This window comes from Cyprinodon tularosa, unplaced genomic scaffold (genome assembly GCF_016077235.1).
Source record: "Cyprinodon tularosa strain WSP-4 unplaced genomic scaffold, ASM1607723v1 ctg349, whole genome shotgun sequence".
Taxonomy (NCBI): Eukaryota; Metazoa; Chordata; class Actinopteri; order Cyprinodontiformes; family Cyprinodontidae; genus Cyprinodon; species Cyprinodon tularosa.
The window spans coordinates 301153-322678 of NW_024039062.1; the positions used below are offsets into that span (position 1 = coordinate 301153).

Here is a 21526-nt window from a genome sequence, read left to right on the forward strand (position 1 = left end):
TTATGATTTCCAATTTAGGAGATTCGCATACTTTACCAGTATGTCATGTTTGCTGTGGAAGATGTTAATGATGTCTTAGATGTGGAATGGGAAAAACACCTGGAGAGAAAGAAGAAACAGAAGTGAGAATAGCACAAATAAAGAATACACATGATCCCTTCAGCATTTTAGATCCTTCTAGAACTGAGAATATTGCCTTTGCTTCTGTTTCTTGACAGACACATGGTTGTGCCTGGCCGTGAGGGTTTGTTTACTACTCTGTCCAACAACCTGTACATCATCAACCAGCAAAAAAAACGGCTGGACCAGCTTATTCAGGAACTCACATCCCTGCGCCTTTACAGTAAAAATACAGCTTCTGCCATCAACCAGAGCATTGCAAGTGGCTCTACAGATAGGTTGGTAAAATGTTGAATACAGAATTTCATTTGTAGAACTTCTTGATCTTCTGCTTTCATTTATTGCTTCCATAAATACATCCGGTGTTTAATATTTTTAGAATTTTTTCATAATATATTTCCAAGTTCGGATGAGTTTCAAGAAAATGTTAATAGAAAATGAAAATGTTTTTGTTTCCAAACTACTTTCACTGCAGATATAAATTTAAATTTTTAAAAATTACCTATGGTATAAGACTGATGACTTAATTTCTTTTTTTCTAAAAACTACCTGCATTTTTTCCATATAACTCAGTAAATAACAATGTCCATTTTGTCGCTTTCGCTTATAAAGGCTTTAGAAAATAACTACTAAAAGGAAATCCTTATTTTCTTTTTTTGCAATTTATGCGTTTTTACATTAAATGGACAATTTTCAGATGAGACTTCTAAGAGTTCATCTGTTGTCTGCTTCCAAAATAAGGTCCAAATATCTCTCAAAATGTTCTTATATGAACCAAATATCTCTGATTAAAAAAATATTACTTTTCTCAAATTCTTTCGTTATCTACAGTTGGGACCAAAATTGCTCATTACAATGACAGATTTCAAATCCAAATGATATTTATTTAACCAAGTAGTCAGTTCTTCTTGGGAAATGAAACCACATCTCTCAAAGTATGACAAACAAGCATAGAAGTAGTAAAAGACTATGTTTACTTATCTGCATGGGGTAGTTAGTTTTGGGCTCTGCTGTATGTAAGATTTGCTGTTAAGTTTTAAGATTTATTTTGCAGTTTCACCAGATTTTGGCAAATAACCAACTAATGTGGAAGTTTAAAAATATATGTATATTCTAACCCTTGAATTATACTAGAAATGAAGGAATAACTTCAGTAGCATTGAAAGAATAGCAGCACTGAACCTTTTTCTTTTCCTTCAAAATATCTTTACAAATTTTTATTACTGTTTTATGAGCAACGCTTTAAGCTTGATACCTTTTTTTTTCCGCCCGGTGTTGTTAAAACTGTGTGTGCAGAAATGTTTTCTATTTTTAACCAACAATAATTGTATCTATATATATATATCATCTCATTTTTTGTGTCTTGTTTTGTCAGTTTTGGAAGAGAGCTTGAGAATTTAAAGGATGCCCTCCTAAAAGCCCGGCTGGATGTTTCTCCCCCTAAGACGAAAGCCAAACCTTCAGGTGTTTGCCATATTCTTGTAAAATGAAGTAATGAATAATATTTGATTTTTAAAACGGCAACATTTAAATGTTTTTTTGTTTTTTTCAGCAGTCAAGATATCACCAGTTAAACAATCCCAACTTCGCAATTTCCTCTCAAAAGGGCAGATGCCTCCTGTGCGCTCAACTGCACCAGGTACTATATTTTAATGTTGCATACCACTTTAAAATACATTATCTTTGCCATACACAGTAAGTCTAAGTTTGGGCAAACTGCTAGATGCACTCAGTATGAGGAGAAATAATTTACAAAAATCTTTAAGAAAAGAAATAAAGTGGTGCAAAAAAGTATTTAGTCAGCCAGTAATATTTTTAGTTATGTGATTTTTATCATGAGTCCATTTTAACTATAAGAGATGGAATGAGATATAAAAATAAAGGAAAACACATTATAGGATTTTTTAAAAAAGGATTCATTCTTAAATTATGGTGGAAAATATGTGTTGGGTCATCCACAAACAAATAAGATGTATGGCCCTCACTGACCTGTAACTTCTTGAAGAAGCTCTTCTCTCGTTGTAGCCTGCATAAATGTCAGCTGTTCATTATCTGTGTAAATAACAACTCTCCATAGCCTCAAACATTCAGATTATAAACATAACCATAGCAAAGACCAAAGAGCTGTCGAAGGAAACCAGGAAGAGAATTACAGTCATGCACCAGGCTGGGAAGAGTGAATCTTGTTAGGATAATTATCAATGAAGATGTGAGTTTATGACACCTTGGTATTGGCTGCCTGTTGCGTGTCAGAACTGATGCTTTCCACAATAGTTCTAATTAAGACAGTTCCTTTGTCTGGATACAGAGTTATAATCTTCATTTTGTACGTGGCAAAGATTTGGAAATGGAATGAGAGCGCTGTCCTTCAGCTAAGTGTAATATTTTGATAAGGCTAGAGCCATGGATGTCTAATCATCTGCTAACATGCATGATGTAAAATATGATGATGTGGCAGACGGGAGATGTACAAAAATCCTTTTTAACTTCCTGAGAGATTAACCTGGAGGTGAGCAGCTGCCATTTTGTAAACTCTAAGCAATTTCTCTGGTCCGAATAAGATTACAATTTCTATCAGAATCTGTTGTCATGTCTCCTGGTTATTTAATACCGTATTTTCACGACCATAAGGCGCACCGTACTAAAAGGCGCACTCTCAGTTATGTGTCCCATTTCTGTATTTAACACACACATAAGGCGCACCGGACTATAGGGCGCATTTTTTATATACAGGTACATGTCCTCTACTACCTTTAAATAGCTCTACTGCGTATTTAAAAATACAGCGGGGGCAAAACTGAGTATGACTGTGCTTTATTCATGTATTTATTACAAAGTATTTATCAAACCTGCGAGCTGGCCATGAGACAGACACATCGCAGATGACACAGCGCTGTGGTCACTCCTAAATTAACTTAAAATCCTGAAACCTGCCGACGGAATTTGTTCGCTTTTATTGCCGGTATCCTGGTGCCTGCAGTTTAAATTATTTCGATGAAAAACACCTGCCAGCCGCCGCGGTGAGGCTGCTGTTGAATGGATTTCTGCTGTCGGTGCACCGCTGGTATGTGGGGGTCTGAGCGCCTCCGACAGAAATAGATAATCTGGATGAACTGACTGCAATTAAGTTTTCAGGTGGCCTTTCTCACTTAAAAACATATTAAAACTACTTTATTCCCACTGATCACAGCAAATATAGCTGCAAGATTTAGATTATTTAGATGAAAAAACACCTGCCAGCCACCGCGCTGAAGAGAAGGAGACGCGCCCAGATGCTGCTGTTGAATTAAGCTTTCAGGTAGAAAAATAGAGCGGGAGCAAAACTGAGTATGATTGTGCTTTATTCATGTATTTATGACAAAATATTAATCAAACCCATCAAAGTCATCATCCTCTGTTTCTGAATTCCCAATTTCCCCTTCTTGGCTGTCAGTCACTTTCCGTGCAGCGCGGCTCCTCAGAAATAATGCCGGCTTTTGCGAAAGCTTGAACAACAGAGCCAGCAGACACGTTAGTCCAAGCATCTGCAATCCATCCGCAAACGGTGGCGTAACTTGCCCGGCGCTGCCTTCCACTTATCCTGAAACTGTGGTCTCCGTCTGTCATCCATCGCTCCCACGCCGCTCGCAGCCTTACTTTGAATGGCCGCTTCACACCGATGTCGAGCGGTTGAAGTTCCTTTGTCAGACCCCCGGGATAACGGTGAGCACAGCATCCATTTGATTCACCTTTTTTTTCCCACATCGGCTGTGAGATGGGCACGCAGCGATGGTGATGCGTGGAAAAAAGCACCTGGTCTCCTCACATACACCTGCCTTTCATCATCTCCTCATTCATCCAGCCTTTTTCATTTGCGTTAATATCATATGTCATCAGAGCGCTGTGTCTGTCTCGCTGTCAGCTCCCAGATCAGCTTTTCTGATTGGTTGATGCGGCGCGTCCAGCAGCAAAACTTCAATTTTTCCATCTCGAGCAGAAGCAGCGCGTTGTCGGTGCGTCAGATGCTTAAACGCTCCCGAGGCGCTGCGGCTGCAGCTCAAAACGCGCTGCGGGACCTTTTGCTGCACCTATACGCGCGTCAACCATTGACTTTGCATGTAAACTCGCTGCTTCTGCTGCACCTGCTGGGTCCGGTTCACACCGATGTTGAGTGGTTGAACAGCGAGCACAGGGTTAATTTGTTTCCCCATGTTTTTCTCATCAGCTGTGAGATGGGCACGCATGGAGTTACATATTAACAGCGATGGTGATGAGTGGAAAAAAAACACCTGGTCTCCTTCCATTCAGCCACTCTTTCATCATCTCCTCAATGAGGTGGTCTCAAAAGTCGCAGTTACAACACACATAAGGCGCACCGCACCAAAGGGCGCACCGCACATTTTGAGGGAAAAAAAAGACGTTTAAGTGCGCCTTGTAGTCGTGAAAATACGGTACATATAAGTTATGAAGTGCTATTCAAAGAGTTTGTTCCGAGTGATCTCTTTTCAGGGAAAAGAACCGGAGAGATAAAGCGTCTCCTATCTTTAACAAATGGTGTTTCTGCCCGGTTAGGCAATAGGCAACAGGTTGGTGTGAAAAAATCAACAGTGGGATCAAAACATACAAAGACCATGTGGGACCTCACGCAAGAAAAAATACCACAACTACAGAGAGACCTGATGATTGACCTGCCGAGAGCTGGGAGCAAAGTAACAAAGGCTACCATCAGTGACAGACTATGCTAAGAAGGACTCTAATCCCGCATTGCCAGACATTCCCCCCCGCTTAAGCGAAGACATGTCCATGCCTGTCTGAGAATATGGTTGGTCCAGAAAAGGGTTGGGAGAATATCATGAGGTCAGATGAAACCAAAATAACTTGTGTTAAGTTATCCCAAGAGTACCATGCCTACTGTGAGGCATGGGGTGGAAACATCATGCTTTGGGGCTTTTGGGGCTGCAAATAGGACAGGATGACTAATTGTGTAAAGGGAAGAATGAGCTGGGTCATTTAACATGGGATTTAAAGACAAAACTTCCATCTATCAGTAAGAGGACTGAAGATGGAACGTGGTTGGATGTTCCAGCATGACAATGATCCCAAACATAGCACTTGGGCAGGCTTTGCTAAAAAGCATTTCAAGTTTCTCGAGTGGCATAGTCAGTCTCCTCAATCCCATTCAACATTTATGGATGGAGTCAAAACTCTGTTACCCAGCAACAGCCATAAAACATTACTAGTCTGGAGGAGATTTGCCTGGAGGGATGGGCCAAAATATGAGTTACGGTGTCTGTAAACCTGGTGAAGTTTGACCTCTGTCATTGAAAGCAAACATTTTGCTACGAAATATCGAGTTGAACTTTTTGTTATTGACTAAAAATCCTACAATGTGATCTGCTGCTATTGTTTTGTTTACTTTTTTTTGTTTTCCTTTTTTTGCACGTTTTGTCTCGTAGTTAGAGTGAACCTATGATGACAATTACAGACCTATTATCTTTTCAAATAGGAGAACTTGCACAATCAGTATCTGACTAAATACAATTTTGTCCCAATGTCCCATTTTTTTAATTACAATTTTTTTCCACATTTCAGCCAACCTGTCTCGTTCAGCATTCCTTTCGCCCAAATACTACGAGGACCTGGATGATGCAAGCTCAACGTCATCCCTGTCCCAGTCCTTGGAGCCTCACCCATCTCATTTGGACCAGGAAGAGGAAGAATTAAAACCACTACAACCCCCTGCTATGACGTTATCCACTCCTCGCCACCCTACAGTTGTCAGGACCCCTTCTATCCAACCAGGCTTTGGAGGCATTCAGTCCACCCCTCTACCAAAAATCCACTCTGCACCAACTTTGGGATTTGGACTCAGTCCTATTCCAAGTCCAGGTAAGAAAATTACTGCCTGCTAATCTGGTTCATTGAATTCAAATTGTTGAAACAAATATTTGCAGACAGGAAATGTAATTTTTAAATAAGAGTGTAGCTTCTAACACAGAAACTTCTGTATTCCTATGTGATGCTTTTATGGTTTAGTTCCTACCAATATGATCAACCTCAGTGGCGCTGAAAGCACTGCTCTTGCCACAAAGACGGTAAAACATGGCGCTCCTCCCACTGGGAGAACTGTTCCTGTCACCATGTCTGCCCAGCAGGCTGCAGCCAGTGCGGCTATGCGCAGGCAAATGGCAACCCAGAAGACAGGTAGGAAAAATCTCTAACTTTTATGTCATACGATGTTTAGTGATTTGTATTAAATGAGACCGCTGTTGTTTGAATCGACGATTCTGAACTGCTCTCCTTGTCAGATGGCTGGCATTTAAATATATTAGTGTTGAAAAGTTTGTTTCTCTCCAACTAGCACCACTCTCTCTGGCATTAGGTCTCTGTTTATGGTTCAAGCTTCTTGTCTTGGACATGCAGCTTGAACATGTTTGGACAGGATTCACAACTAATAGTGGTAGTTATAGTATAATACTGATTTGTGTACCAAATAATCTGGCATCTCTTTCACATGATTACTTGTTAATTAGCTTTAGCTTATGGCTTTTGATATTTTAACCCAAATCTATTCAGGGTTATTTATGTAGTCCTAGGTCATGAAAAAAATCATGTTTGGCAGATTTTAACTGCGCAGTACATGTATGATGCCTGTTATTGATCATGTGTCATGCCTAACATTGTTTCTGTACTAAAAATATCAGGGCATTCATATTGACTGATTTATAAGAGTGCATTGTGTACATGTTACTGAATGAGTATGAATATAGTGGTATGGAAAAGGATTTTAGTGATTTAGCTTCAAAAACATTTTGGGGGGGTGTATCTGCCAGTATTATTAGATTTAGTCATTTTTCTGAGGGTAATGAGACCCAAAAAAGAAATGCAGGACAGTTTCAGAAGTTGCAGGAATGCCTTGATGTAGAGGCTGTTGACACATCAACTGGGATTTGATGGGTTAAATGGTTGCTGGATTTGTTCCAAGTCTTTTCAACACTGATCCTTGCTTACTTTAAATTCTTAATATTTTCCTGTCCATCTATGATTATGTATGAGAGGATTTTTGATGGACATTTTTCATTTTAATTGAAAATCTTTTCAATAATATTGCAATACCTTTTATAACTCACTAGGGGGAGACAATGACTCGTAGAAAAAGAAAATAAATGAAACTGCTTTGCATCTCATCCCTTAATAACTGAAACATGCCCAGCCATATTTCCTTTTTTTCCACTAATAATTAAATCACCATATAAATATTTAGAACATTTAACTCTCTATTTGTTTTGTTTAAATATAAATATCGTTGTGGAGGTTTATCCTGTAAAATTCTTCCATTTGTGTTTCAGCTCCTGTTGGTAGTACCTTGACAGAGTCCACCTTAAAGACTGTTCCTCAAGTGGTCAATGTTCAAGAGCTCAAGGAAAAGGGGCCTCCGGTTTCTTCCATGGTCAGGTAGATGCAAATAATTCAACAAGTTAGGATTGTTTACTTGGTAATACAGGGAGGGCTGAAAAAACAAAACAAAATACAAAAACTTGGTATTCCAGGTAGCAGTGTCAAGCATTTGTACAAAAAAACTTTAATAAGAGGCGGTTGAAAAATGAAAAAACTTGGGTAGGACAAGGGAAATAAATAAATCTAAATGAGAGCCTGGAAAATATAAATAAGTATTCACAAAAACCAGAAAATACACAACAAAATAAATAGTTAGTCATATTGAAAGATTAAAAAAAAACTAAAATAATGAAATTTTTATTAAAAAAAAATCAAATCATCATAATGAACACCAAAGTCATAAAAAAAACAAAGCTACACTCTGCTATAGTTCAATAAATTTATATAATGCCCTTCACAACACATGGAATTTCAAAACACTTTACAAGGTTAGGTCACGTTGAGTTTGCAGCATTCCCTGATCTGAACATGCATGTAGCAACAGGAGGGGAAAACTCCCAATGGGAAGAAACCTCCAGCAGAAACAGGCTCAGTGTGAGCATCTTCTGCTCTAACCAGTTGGAGGTTTTAGAAAACTGAGGCAGACATGCAAAAAGAGAACAGAACTACAAAAATATTTTCTTCGTTGGAGAAGGCAAAGTAGGCTGGCTCCATAGGAGGCAGTGTCTGGGAGCAGAATACAGTTCAGCAGATGATCTTTTAGCCAGGTGAAAAGTATAAAAGGGTGGATGCAGCTGGTTGCAATAAAAGCTTAGCCATAGCTGTGTCTTGGAGAGAGATGGGACTAAAGGCTGGAAAAACAGGCCCAACTGTATCATTTATAATTGTTCGGTAAAAGTTTAAAAAACAATCCACTGGACTTGGTTTCCAAGGTTTGAAGACATTTCGCTTCCCATCCAGGAACCTTTCTCTATTCATAATGTCATTTTGAGTGACACTGGCCTGGTTGACCATGAACAGAAGGATTGTTCATCTATTAATGGGCAGAAAGCCATTTTAGAATAAATTCTGAACTTATGTTTTGGGTCAGCAGGACACTTTTTCTTGATTTCCTTTCATTTAAAAATGACAAACTAATATTTTGTTTCTGTGCTGCCTTTGTCGAAGCAGACCTATGAAGAAAGACTATATATTATGTTTAGCTTTTAAATATTTACTTGTCAAAAACAGCGATGGAACATTTATGTTTAAACAGTATTTTCCATCTTTTCTTTTTCCTCCCCAGCTCTTCTGTACCCGATTTCACAAATCAAGTCTTTTCCAACCAAGTCAAACGAGTGAGTATAAGCGGAGGTCTCCCCGCAACTTTTGTTTTTTACTAAAATGAGGCCCACTACCAGTCACACAATGAAATATATTTAAAATAAACATTTTTCAGATTATTTAATTAGTCGCTTGAAAAGTACTTCTGTTTGCCGTAAGCCAGTAGCGTTGGTATGTTTTTCAGTTGCAGTACTGTTGAATAAAAAAGTCAAGCTTGTCAAATAATTTTAAATTTGTATTCTTGTGCCTTTAATCTGCACTACATGTGGGGAAAAAAAACCTTGAACTTTGCTAAGTTTTACATGGGGGAGAAATGTCTCAGGTTTCTCTCATAGTTATGCTACAAATGGCATTTGGTCGACTCAGTGGACCCTCACACAATTGTGCTTGTACTCCAAAAATCTCCAAAAAACTCAAGCAGAATAAAACCAAACACTTTTATTTATATATATACGATAAAGCATTTCAATGCCTCTAGTAAAGAATATGTGAAAGTGTTCAAATATCCCGTTATCTGTGGATAACGGGATGTTTTCACATTTTGATGGCATTTCATTGTATCCTTGTAGACTACCACCCCGGGGATCCCTAAGGTCTCTGCTGAAACTGCATCCAGTCTACAGCCAGGCTTTGTTTTTGGTAAGTGTTGGATCGTTTAGTATGAACATTTGAAGCAAGGTTCAAAAGTGCAGTCTAATTACTTAAAAACGTCAGCCCCATTGTCATATTATTGTCACATATTTGCTCTCTTAATCTTAATTGTTGTAATGATTCATTTTCTTTTCATTGTCCTTGGTTGTGACTTTGTTGAGTTTCTGACTTCACTTTAAATATGATCTTTGTTCCTGAAGGTCAACCATCCAAAACAGACACCTCTGTTCCAACTAGTTCTGTGGAACAAAGCAACAACAAGCCATTCTCCTTCACACCAGGGTGAGTTAACTTCATTAATGAGGGAAAAAAAACTTTGAGGTGATCTACTGTTGTCTAGTTAAATACATTCTCATTGTTTAATTTTAAAGGTTCTTTTGTGTTGTTTTAGTAAAATAATGTAAAATATAATAGTTTCTATTGTGTTTTTTGCAAGAGAAAGTAGTAATGTAAGAAAAATATTACATCAGTCTTAAAACTTTTTTCTTAAAATATCTTTGAGTTACTATTTCCTGAGCAGTTTTTTTATTTAATACAACAATTATATTATTAATTTTTTTTGTAATAAACTTTGCTGTTTTCACAGGTCAACAGGCTTTAACTTTACACCTGCCCCACAAGCTGGACTCACACAAGGTACAACTATTTCCCTGTCCAGCAGAATTATGGAGTAGTTTAACATTTCAACATAGTTTATTTATTTTCTCATTTTCTTTCTTGACAGTTAAGGATTCAAATAAATTCTCTTTTGGCGGAAATGGCAAGATGACATTGGGTCAGACTGGAGAAGAGCCGTTCTCTCTTACCCCAAAGTCTGCAGCTTCTGGTACTGGCACTGGGTCTCCCACACTTAATTTAAGCACATCAGGGGAAGTGGCCAAACACGGCCCTCTGTCCACGGCCTTCAAGACAGAGTCACAGCCACCAAAGACCTCAGGAGGAGAAACCCTGGGCAGTTTTTCTGGGCTGCGTGTTGGTCAAGGAGAAGAGGTCAAAGATTCTGGAACAAAGCCAGCTGCTGCATTCACCTTTGGAGAAACTGGACTCGGCAATGGCAAGGGAGTACATGCCTTCAGCTTTGGGTCAGGTCTCCCAAAGTCTGCTGAAGGTTCTGCAACTACAGATTTGTCTAAGGGTGCCTCATCAAACAGTTTGTTCAAACCTCCTGAAACAAACTCCAAGCCAGCTTTCTCTCTCCCCCCATCCAGCTCTGCACCTTCACTCTTACCTTCATCTTTCAGTAGCCTTCTCACCGTGCCTTCAGAGGAATCAAAAGCTCCCCCACAGCTTTCAGAACCTACCCCACCCCCTGAAAAAGATCCGGTCACCACTGAACCATCTGAGCAAAGTACCAGTCGCCCTGTTGCTCCTGAGCCTGCAGTGGATTCTACATCCAATCCATCCACACCTGCACTTCCTTCTGTGATAACTGCCCCTACCCAGGACCTTTCTTCTACCAGTGTTGCACCAGCTGAAGCAACCCCTCCACCACCTTCCAGTGTGCCTTCGACAACAGAAGCCACTCCAGTTACCTCATCCACTCCTCCTGATTCCAGTTCGGTTGTTCCCAGCGCCCCATCAGTCTCCCAGGAAGCCCCCCCAGCTTTCCAGGTGCCTGCCTCTGAAAAACCAGGGTCCATTTTCACTCAGCCTGCTCCTGTAACGACAAACAGCAGCTCCATTGGAGCCACTCTAATCATCAACACTGCTGTCCCTGCAGCCACCACTACCACTCCTGCAACAGTGTCCACAGCACAAACTACTGTTGCCAACACTATCTTTGGGCAACCGGCTGCACCTCCTGCCTCCTCGGCCCCTGCAGCAACAGGATTTGGCTCATCTGCATTTGGTGCTTCAGCTGGAGCAACTTTTAACAAATCCGTCTTTGGCCAGGCGAGTGGCTTCGGCCAACCTGCAAACAGCGCTGGATCATCTAGCGGCTTTTCTTTTACCCAGTCTGCATTTGGAGCAAGTTCTAGCAGTGCAACGACCGGAGGACCAGGTCTTTTCGGGGCGGTTACCCCTAGCAGCGCAAGTTCGTTCTCCTTTGGCAGTGCAAGCGCCAATACGGCCAGCAGTACTGGATCTGGGCTCTTCAAACAAAGCACGCCTCCCGTATTTGGTCAGAGTTCTGGATTTGGACAGCCATCCGTTTTTGGGAGTAACACCACCACATCCTCTTCTTCGGGATTCGGTTTTGGTCAGCCCTCAGGTAAGTCTGAGCAGAGCCCGGTTTCTTAGACACTGCCTTGTTTGTCACTACAGTTTACACAAGGAAGAAAAAGCTCTGTTAACTATCCTTTAATGCATGTAATTATTCTTGTACCCCCCTGCCAGATCACGAAAGCTCTTTATGACCCTCTGCAAACTAATTTGATAAAAATTTTAGTTTTATTTCATTCTTTTTGTGAGATAACTGGTATGTGTTTTTGTCCCAGGATTTGGTTGCTCTGCTGCCACCCCTGTATTTGGCCAACAATCTTCAAATGGGAGTGTATTTGGACAGGTATCATTAATTACTTAAACTAACTGCAAAATCTGTTTTCTTGAAATGTAAAATCTAAGAGGATAAATGCCTTTCTTTATTTTCTTCATCCAATCTGCAGCAAACATCTGGGGGAGGTTTGTTTGGTTCCAGTGCAGCCAATACAGCAGGTTCATCAAGTGGAGGATTTTTTAGCGGCCTCGGGGGTAAACCAAGTGAGGATGCTGCTAACAAGAATCCGTTTGGTACCACAGCTTCAACTGGAGCATTTGGACAGGTTGCTCAGCCTGGTAGGTTTTTTCTGCCTTTCTCATTGTTTTGGTTTTTTTATTCTCAAAACATGTGCCTGAGCTGTTTCACTGACTTAGTTTCCGTTGTCGATTTCCGCTCTAGGATCTAATAGTCTCTTTGGGAACAGTGGTGCAAAGACATTTGGGTTCAACACGTCAACCTTCGGGGAACAGAAAGCCAGTGGGACTTTCACCACTGGAGCAGGGAGTGTTGCATCCCAGGGCTTTGGTTCCTTTTCCTCACCAACTAAACCAGGTAGTTAAAGGTTTTAAATGAATTTTACTACTCCGATCCTACACAGTTTTAACAATTCTTCTTGACTTAAATCAAATTCCTGTGGTTTTACTTTTTATGGTGAATTGACATGATTTATATTTGCTTTACCAAATTACAGTGATTTTAACATAAACCACACAAGTCATTTGTTTTTATATAAAGAGAAAATATTAAGTTGAATTGGTCCTGGGATTCTTAACTGCTAATCAGGCAAGTAAAGCTCTATAACTTTTTTAGGGATTTAACAAATGTCTCAGTTTTCAAACTTTTTAAAAGAATCTACATTTACTCTTGATGTTTTTTTTTTGTCATTCCATTTTTGACAACTCTTACAGTGATATTACAGAATAAAAGGCATGGGCTGTTGTCATTGTTCAGAGCAGAATTAATGATTCAAAGTTGTTTCCTGTAGCCGTTTTTTTATCCATGTGCTCTGATGATGGGATTTTACCATTTTGGTTTCTTGACATACTCTGTCAGATACAAGCTCTTTTTGATGTGTGAAATAAAAATACTGAGAATCTGGAGGGAAAAAAAGGCCACTCTGGAAAAAATATATTAAACTGCAAATATTTCAAATAGATGGTCAGTATTTAATAAATCCCCTTAAAGAGTAAACTTTTCTAATATGATGGCTTTTCAATACTTATCGGGTTTGCTTATCGGAAGGGCTCCTCCTTCTGATAAGAAAATTGGCAAATTAATTATGGCAGCTCTTGTAGCTGCAATATTTTAAGGTTTTAAAATGTAAAATAATAAAAAGTGATTTAGATTTGAACTTTCATGCTATCAATTAAACAACGTGATTCTGATCAGCAGGAATTCAGTACTTTATAACTCATGCAGAGGCTCAAACTGAATGCTACACATGTAAAATATTTAGCATAAAATTGCTTGCATACAAATTATGGTTTTCATCTTATTAACTTCTCAGTAATCCCGTTAGCTTTCAAGTTGTCTACAAGTAATTTATATATTTTTTATTTTTTGGTAGCATGCAGGAGGTCATTCCTCAGACTTGATGCTTTCTCTCTAAAATCCCTGTGCTGATTAAAGTGTTTTTTTTTTTTTTTTCGAGCAGGTTTTCTGTATTTTAAGTCATTATCGAGCTTCCGCCTCTCTGTGCAGCAGCTTTGCAGATTTAACATGTTTCTGTCTTTCTGTCACTCTTTGTTTAACATCCCTGTTCTGGTCTCTCAAAGGTAACCTAAATTTAAATTTTAAACATAGGTCTGAAACAATTGAATCGATTATTGAAATAATCATCGACTTATTGAGTAATCGATTGATCATTAACAGGCGTATAGATACTTTAAAACATGCCTTTAGCTGACAGAGCCTCCACTTAGAACAGTAATTATACATTTATAAACATTTTGCATTTAAGATAAAACATTTTTTATCCATCAATACACTCAATCCAGAACTCCTTAGGTGGAAATGTTTGTTTCCTCTGGTTTAATTTCTTTTAAAATCTTCTTTAAGGAACCTTTCGCTATCCAAATATTAATCGATTAGTTGAAAAAATAATCAACATTTAATTGATCTGCAAAATAAACGTTAGTTGCAGCCCTAGTTAAAAATAAACTTAGAATTCTTGAGATTTCAATCTCTGTGGAGAAGCAATTCTATATGATTGTTTTCCTTACCGCAGCCACTTTAAAGATCCCCAAACTATACAAACAAAGCCATTTTCCTTAGTCGGGTTCTAATATTCACCAAAAGCCACATATTGATCTTGGAGACCACTTTCTTCTGTACATTTCCGATCTAATCTAGATCCAAATATTTTATGTTGGATCTGGCCAATGGCCTGTAATATTACAACTATTCTTACACTTTAGAGCAGATTGAGTCTAAAGTAACAAAATGTGTTTTTTATATTTATTTTGGACTGTTAAAATAAATAGAATCATATTTCAAACTGCTGTTAGGAATATCAAATTAAAAAGTTTTATATGTGTTGGGTATTTATTTATTATTATTTTTTAACTAATAAGCTCTTGCTGGGTTATCAGCCATTGCTCAGCTCCAGTAGGATCCAGGTATTGCTCAGCACATTAATGTCCTACCTCTGGCATTTTTAAGGGGAATATAATCTCTTTACGTTAGCTCAATCAATTATTTACTGGGGCGTGCTGCTGGCCCGGCTGTAATTTCAGTGCGGCCCCCTCCGCCCGCTGCTCAGAAGCATCGAATTAGGTGTAAACTATTTATCCTGTATAGAAGTTATCAGAATGTTTTGCTTTGCAGCTGTAGGCGTTCTCCTAACTAAATGTCACTTCTCTTAAGGCGACGTGGTTTTTCACTCAATCAAGCCTATTTAGATGCATTTGACGCTAATTTTTTTTAGTGACACCAGGGTGCAAGAATATCTCTTTATAACATGGTACAATTGTAAATCCTATTTTTGTTTCCTATGACCAGATTTAGAGCTCACTGTGTTTCTTTAATGCAGGGGGGTTCGGCAGTGGTCCAGTGTTTGGAAGTCCCCCTTCTTTTGGTGGTTCCCCAGCATTTGGTGGCACAGCATCATTTGGTGCAAACCCAGCTTTCAGCAGTCCGATGACTTCCTCAACTGGTAAAGTGTTTGGAGAGGGAACAGCAGCTGCCAACATGGGAGGATTTGGGTAAGAGTCTTTATCTGTATTGGACTCCAAAATATGAAAAACAGGAACGCAGAAAGTTTAATGTTTTGGATATATTCTCTATTGTACAACAAAGAGCTTTAACTTAGAAAACGTATATGCTGCATTGGATACAGTCCTGCAGTCATTCTATAGCTGCGGTTTCAAACAGTTTGCAGGTGTCAGTGTTACCCGACTACTTGAGATAAAAAAGCAGTAGCAGCAGAATATTGCCTGAAGCACAATGCAGCATCTTTGAAAATCTGAGCATATTTGTTTGCTCAGTCTAATTCAAGTGACAAGATCAATTATCAAACAAACTAAACTGTCAGATTAGATGGAGTATTATTTGAGTCTGAGGCTAAGAAACACTTACCAGGTCTAATACTACATCTCTCTGCATCAAAGTGTTTTATTGTCTTTCTGAGGCTAAAACAAAGATCTTATTAATTTCTCAAATATTTTTCCAGAAATTTAGTCATTGAGTGATCGTCAACTGAAGTATATTCTCCAGAGAAACATACTGTTTGCTGAAAGAACAACCCACTTAGACCAACAATAAAGCCTAACTTTGTGAAAAATATGGACAGTTAAGATGAAAAATTTGATTTTTCTGTAAAAATTCCCTATTGGCATTTCTGAGCAATGGATGTCTCTCAAAGGACTGGGTTCCTCTTAACGAACCAGGTCAGCTTTGGTGTTTTATATCTGCAAACATCGGCTATTGACTCTTCTTACCGGTGATGTCTAACTAGATTTAGGCCTGGTCCATTTTAACACATAAAACTGCTCTGATCCTGAGTCTGAGTCATTCTATTGAAGCTGACTGTTGATGGAAGGAAAACTTTTCTCCCAGTCTCATGTTTCTGCTGCTTCAAACAAGTTTCCTTTTAGTTTTGCTCCAATTCTAGCTCAATCCTTCTCCACATTGTCTTCAGTAACAATTACCTCCATTTTGCACTAACACTAATCTAGAATCCCACCAAACATATTGAATGTGTACTTGTGATGTGACAAAGGCACTTTAAAGCGCTGGGATTGTTATAAGCAATTTTCAAAATAAAATTCTTACAATTATTTCAAAGTAAATAACTCCCATTGTAGTTCAATCCGTCTCTAGAGCTGTCCTCCAAAATGCCAAAAAGAAATTTGAACACGAGGGCAAAAGTATAATCTGGTTTAGCGCTGCAACTAATGATTATTTGGCAAATCAATTAATCTGTCAATTTTTTTCCCAATTATTCGATTAATAATTGATTAGCTAAAGGTTTCTTAAAGAAGAATTTTTGCAAAATTAAACCAGATGAAACAAAAACTTTTCCACTTGAGTTCTGGATAGAGCATATTGACAGATGAAAAAGAATTTATCTTGCAAAATGCAAAATGTTTATATATTTTCTTTTTACAGTTTTGGTATAATTACTGCTGTAAGTGGGTCGCTCTGTCACCTAAAGGCTTGTTCTACAGTCTCTATACTCTAGTAAATGATTAATCCATTACTAAATCAGTTGACTATTATTTCAATAATTGCTTAATCACAATTAATTGTTTCAGTCCTAATCTTGTTGAATATCTAATCTGGTCATCGCTGATTGTTTTTGTTCTTTGTATTTATTTATTTTATTTTGTTTTTTAGCTTTATAAAGCTATTTTTCTGTCTTGTTTTTGTCGTGGTGAGGTTGACTCTGAGCTCAAAACTATGGATCTCTGCAGGGGTAGATTATTCTCCTCAGATAATCCCACTTTGGGGTCATTCTGCCTGCAGATTAAACTGGCCTGCTCTCTCCATTTCTTCTGGCTGTTTGCTCCTTTTTTTTCTTTTCAGACTCAATAGGGATGTTTTCAGTAGAACAGATTAAATCCTGTTCAAATCCCATCCCCTTCAATCCCACATTCAAAAGCCTTGCAACCCTATTTTACTTCAGATTTGCTTGCTTTGAGTTTTACAAGCAAGGATGTGTATTGTTGGACTTGTCTTTGTCTAGATGCATTAATCCTTCAAACTGTGTCTTGTTTTCATTAGTGCCAATTCATTTTAAGCATAAGTGTTTGTCTGTGAATGCCACTGTTTTCAGGTTCTCTTCGCCCCCCAGTGCCCCTTCCTTTGGCGCCCTGGCCAGTCAAAGTGCTCCTACATTTGGCAACTTGGCCCAGCAAGGCAATGCGTTTGGAAGTCAGCCCAGCAGCTTCTCAGGCTTTGGACAGCAGCCACAGACTGGAGGTGAGGCGTCTATTTCATTTGCTGTTGTGTTTTCCCCTCGTCCTCTTTATATGCCAGGAGCAGATTCTACAGTTACCGTAGTTTGATGGTGTGTTGGTTTGGGTAACTGCTCAGATATACAGGCATTTATCTAAAAATAAAAAATTATTTTGTTCAATTGTATTTTTGGGGGAAAAGTTAAATCCATTTTTGAGATAACCGCCAACTTTTATCAGATTAGAGCATGTAGAATACCGTTTAGGTTGTCCTCAGTTTTTCATTTTATCCTTCTCCTAATTCTTCTCTTTTTCCATCCATCTATTGATTTATCAATCTAACAATCTAGCCACTCACCCTCCTTGGTTTGTGAAGGTTTCCTAATCAAAGTCTGATGGCTTTAAAATTATCCCCCATAAATAGATTATCTCTTGTGTAAACACTAAAAAGGACTAAGAACATTTTTAAAATACGACATCTGAAATAAGCTTAGTTTTAACCTGAAAAATGTGTCATAATCTCATGAAAATAATTTCTAATGTACTAAAATCAGCTTTCACTTTGCTTTCCTTTACAAGCTGCTGTGTTAGCTGACGCTAGCTATTCATAAATGAGTTTTATATACTTATATGTCTTTAACTGCATAAATCCGTTCTCTTTTTTTTTTTTATAGGATTCTCAGGAAATGCATTTGGGTCTGGAAGCCAGTAAGTGGTCAATGTTTCTTGTTTTATTTTGTTTTCTGCATGCGCTGCAGAGCAGTTAGCCCCACACATCTGTGTGCTTTGCCTGTGGGCTTTAGGAGATCACATCTTTATCTTCCACTGCTCTTCGTAAAACCTTCCTGATTTAATATCTCCTCATCCAACCTAATTTAGTTAATCCCCTACCTCATCGTTTTTCTCCTCAGTCTCTTCATTCTAATTCAGAACAGTTTTTTTTGTTTGTTTTCTTTCTCCCTAAACTGATAGAAGCTTTTCAGTTGGACACTGAATATAAATAACAGCATGACATTGAATGAATAAAATATTGGATCATGTTAGATTGTAGAGTATTGGTTGTAATAAATGTACATTAAAGTCTGTGGAGCTGAACTCTTCAGTTCTGTTGCCTGAAGTCATTAGATGTCCTTTTTCTATCCTAATGCATCTCCTGCCTTTTCATCCTGTCTTTGGTTTCTGCTTCTGTATGCTGCTGTATGTCTCAGTGTTGCCCTGGGGTCTCTTCCATTTATCTGCACGCTAAAGTACACATTTCTGTGTGGAGAATTGTCTGAGCTCATCAGACACCTTCGGATAGAAATCCTAGAACTGCTTTTTTTTCTGTGTTTTTATTCTGAGAAATGCATAAAACAGACATAAAGTTTTTTTTCCTATGAAGAGAAATATGTTTTCTCTTAATTGACTAACTCAACGCTGCTCTTTACAATGGATCCCAGTGTATTTAATAGAATTAAAAAGTCACATTTTATATTGGAGCTCCTCTAGGCTGCATCACTCCCTGCAGATGTTCCAGACTGACCAAATGGTGGTTAATGGAAAGTTTGATATAATTTAATATAAAAAGCCATAACTCAAACTAATTCAAATGTGTTGCTTTAATTTAAAAGCCAGATATTTTTAGAAGTAATTACTACTTTTGATGTTTAAGTAGCCATATCAGCACCCTCTGGTGTTTTTCCATGCTTAAAACAAAGAATGAAACAGTTTTTATTTTGTGCTAGGATGGTAAAATATACTATTAGCAAAATATACTGCAGTGCATTTTTTTTTAATGAAAATTAATATTTTTAGTTAAATATTTGATTATTTTTCCCATTTGTCCTTAATGCAGCAAGTAAAGTGAATTAGAAAATTAGAATTAAAATGTCCTCAATCTTAATTTATTAGTCTAAAATGATAAATGTACCACTGATCTCAGTAGCTATGACTACGGCAGCAGAAACTCACATTTACAATCCATTATCAAATTTATATTTTAAATAATTAAGTTAATGCAGGAATACAGTCCTTAACAACAAATATGTGACCTTTTGGAGAAAATGTTTTCCCTCCAATATTTTGGGGTTTTTTTTTTTAGTTTTTTTTTTTGGACAACTTATTAAAACACTGTGTTTAGTAGATAGATTAAGCTTAAAGTTTAGGGCTGTGTGTATGCAGGTATTTTTATTTATTTTTTATCAAATCAAGGTATTTATGTCCAAGTATCAATTCTGCTGAATGAATCTAAGTTTGTCTAACAATTCACCATTTCCCTTTAGAATCTAAGAACAACAGCAAAGGGAAAAGGCCTCTGTATGTTAAAGCAATTCCTTGGTCCTATTATTCTACCACTATTTCCTGCTCCAGCTATACAACTCATTATACTCTCTTTCTTTTTGTACTTGTTTTTCAGGTCGAGTTCCCAGACATTTTCCAGCTGGAGAAGCTAATGTTGGTTTAAACTTCTACAGAAAATGGAATGTTTCAGTAACAATATGCTGTATGCAACATATTTGGGGAAATGGGAGCAAATAAAAAGAAGCATTTTCCTCTAAACATGAAATAGAAATTAAACTTCAGCTGAAGGAGTGCAGTTGATTGTCTACATGTACTACATTTCTGTAAAACATTGATAAGTTTGTTTATCCTCGGGACACTGCATTTGGAAAAAGTAGAACCAAATAGCTTATGTTTTGCTGCTCTGATTAAAAGTCATTGTTTGCCTAATTTTAAGATATTTTTTGCAATCAAATACAGAAGTACAAAAGCATCTAAGATTTAATTGTGAATATGTCCACTTTTAGTGATAAGTAGAATTGTTTGCAATCTGGGTTTATCTGAGGACTGTGTCCCTATCTGACCCCCCCAACTGCCTTGTTGATTTCCTTTGTGTGAAAACATTGATGGGTCCTTTTGAATTAATCTGCTTATTTTTTTATTTAGAATGAGGAGAAAATCTGTCTATCAAACCGTTATTGCAAAACCTCAGCTTGATGTATTTTTTTACATGGGAAAGAAAAAAATAAATGCTTTTCTGAAATGGTTTGAATTTTTATTTGCATTATTTAGATGTACAAACAGGACTGGTGGCTAGAGGTTATTGCATGAGGACGTGTTATTTTCAGTGTTCCTGTCTGGAAAGGTATAGCTTTTGATTTAAGGTCTTTCCAGATTTTATTTAAGTTGCGAAGTTTTTCCTGTTTTTTTTTTTCCATTTAAAGCCTTACCTTTTTGTGGAAATAAAGAATAATGAACTTAATATACCATAACTGCTTTGTGCTGCCCGTAAAATACAATTGGCAGCATTAAGGAACTCTACACTGACTCACCATCAACATATCTTGTGAAATATTCTAAGGCATGACGATATTTTTTTGCAAAAGCCCCTAGATTTGCATGTAAATTAAATTTTTATTCTCCCTGATTAGAATGGGCAACCTTTGGGGTCAAATTTACAATTTGAAAAATCTTAACATTCAAAGTTTATACTCAATAATAAAAATAAAAAAAAGTCTCAGACAAAAGATTTTCTCCCATGAAGGTTTATCTACAGATTAAAAGACATTACATGTTCCATCGTGGATTCCAAACTTACTATTTTATGTAATAGATCAACAAATGGTCGGACATAACTTTGAAGTGACAGGAAACGATACATAGATTTATTTACTAATCTAAAATACATGTGTATTCTACTCTCACAACCCTAAATAAAATCCAGTGGAGCTAATTGCTTTCAGAATCTTCTAAGTTGTCTGTCATTATAAATCCAGTTGCTCTTTGAAGGCCTCAGAGGTTTGTTGGAGAACATTAACTTACAATTCGCATCACGAAGACAAAGTGATGCAGCAGGCGGGTCATAGTGTTGTGTAGAAATACATGGCCTTCCTTCTATAATCTCAACAAGATGTGGTTCCACAAAGTGTTGACACAGGGTGAACTAATATACAGTGGGGCAAAAAAGTATTTAGTCAGCCACCAATAGTGCAAGTTCTCCCACTTAAAAAGATGAGAGAGGCCGGTAATTTTCACCATAGATATACCTCAACTATGAGAGACAAAATGAGAAAAAAAAATCCTGAAAATCACATTGTCTGATTTTTAAAGAATTTATATGCAAAATATGGTGGAAAATAAGTATTTGGTCAGTTACAAACAAGCAAGATTTCTGGCTCTCACAGACCTGTAACTTCTTCTG

The 21526-nt window shown here is 37.7% G+C and overlaps 1 protein-coding gene across 5 annotated transcripts in view; it reads left to right on the forward strand.

Moving 5' to 3' along the window:
* nup214 (nucleoporin 214) overlaps positions 1–20368 on the forward strand; it is a 40525-nt gene extending 20157 nt beyond the window's left edge. For 2 of the 5 annotated variants that reach the window (XM_038294931.1, XM_038294933.1), the window contains exons 18-36: positions 19–122; positions 219–398; positions 1496–1584; positions 1673–1759; positions 5692–5988; positions 6136–6303; positions 7449–7554; positions 8783–8834; positions 9390–9459; positions 9672–9753; positions 10058–10107; positions 10196–11683; positions 11910–11977; positions 12078–12246; positions 12350–12502; positions 14982–15153; positions 17226–17371; positions 18021–18054; positions 19742–20368. In XM_038294931.1, coding sequence (XP_038150859.1) covers positions 19–122; positions 219–398; positions 1496–1584; positions 1673–1759; positions 5692–5988; positions 6136–6303; positions 7449–7554; positions 8783–8834; positions 9390–9459; positions 9672–9753; positions 10058–10107; positions 10196–11683; positions 11910–11977; positions 12078–12246; positions 12350–12502; positions 14982–15153; positions 17226–17371; positions 18021–18054; positions 19742–19778 — 3552 coding nt within the window. In that variant the 3' untranslated portion in view covers positions 19779–20368. Of the gene's footprint in view, positions 1–18; positions 123–218; positions 399–1495; positions 1585–1672; positions 1760–5691; positions 5989–6135; positions 6304–7448; positions 7555–8782; positions 8835–9389; positions 9460–9671; positions 9754–10057; positions 10108–10195; positions 11684–11909; positions 11978–12077; positions 12247–12349; positions 12503–14981; positions 15154–17225; positions 17372–18020; positions 18055–19607; positions 19642–19741 lie in introns of all 5 variants that reach the window. The other 3 variants (XM_038294932.1, XM_038294934.1, XM_038294936.1) reach the window with 2 other exon arrangements.
* Positions 20369–21526: the final 1158 nt, after the last annotated feature.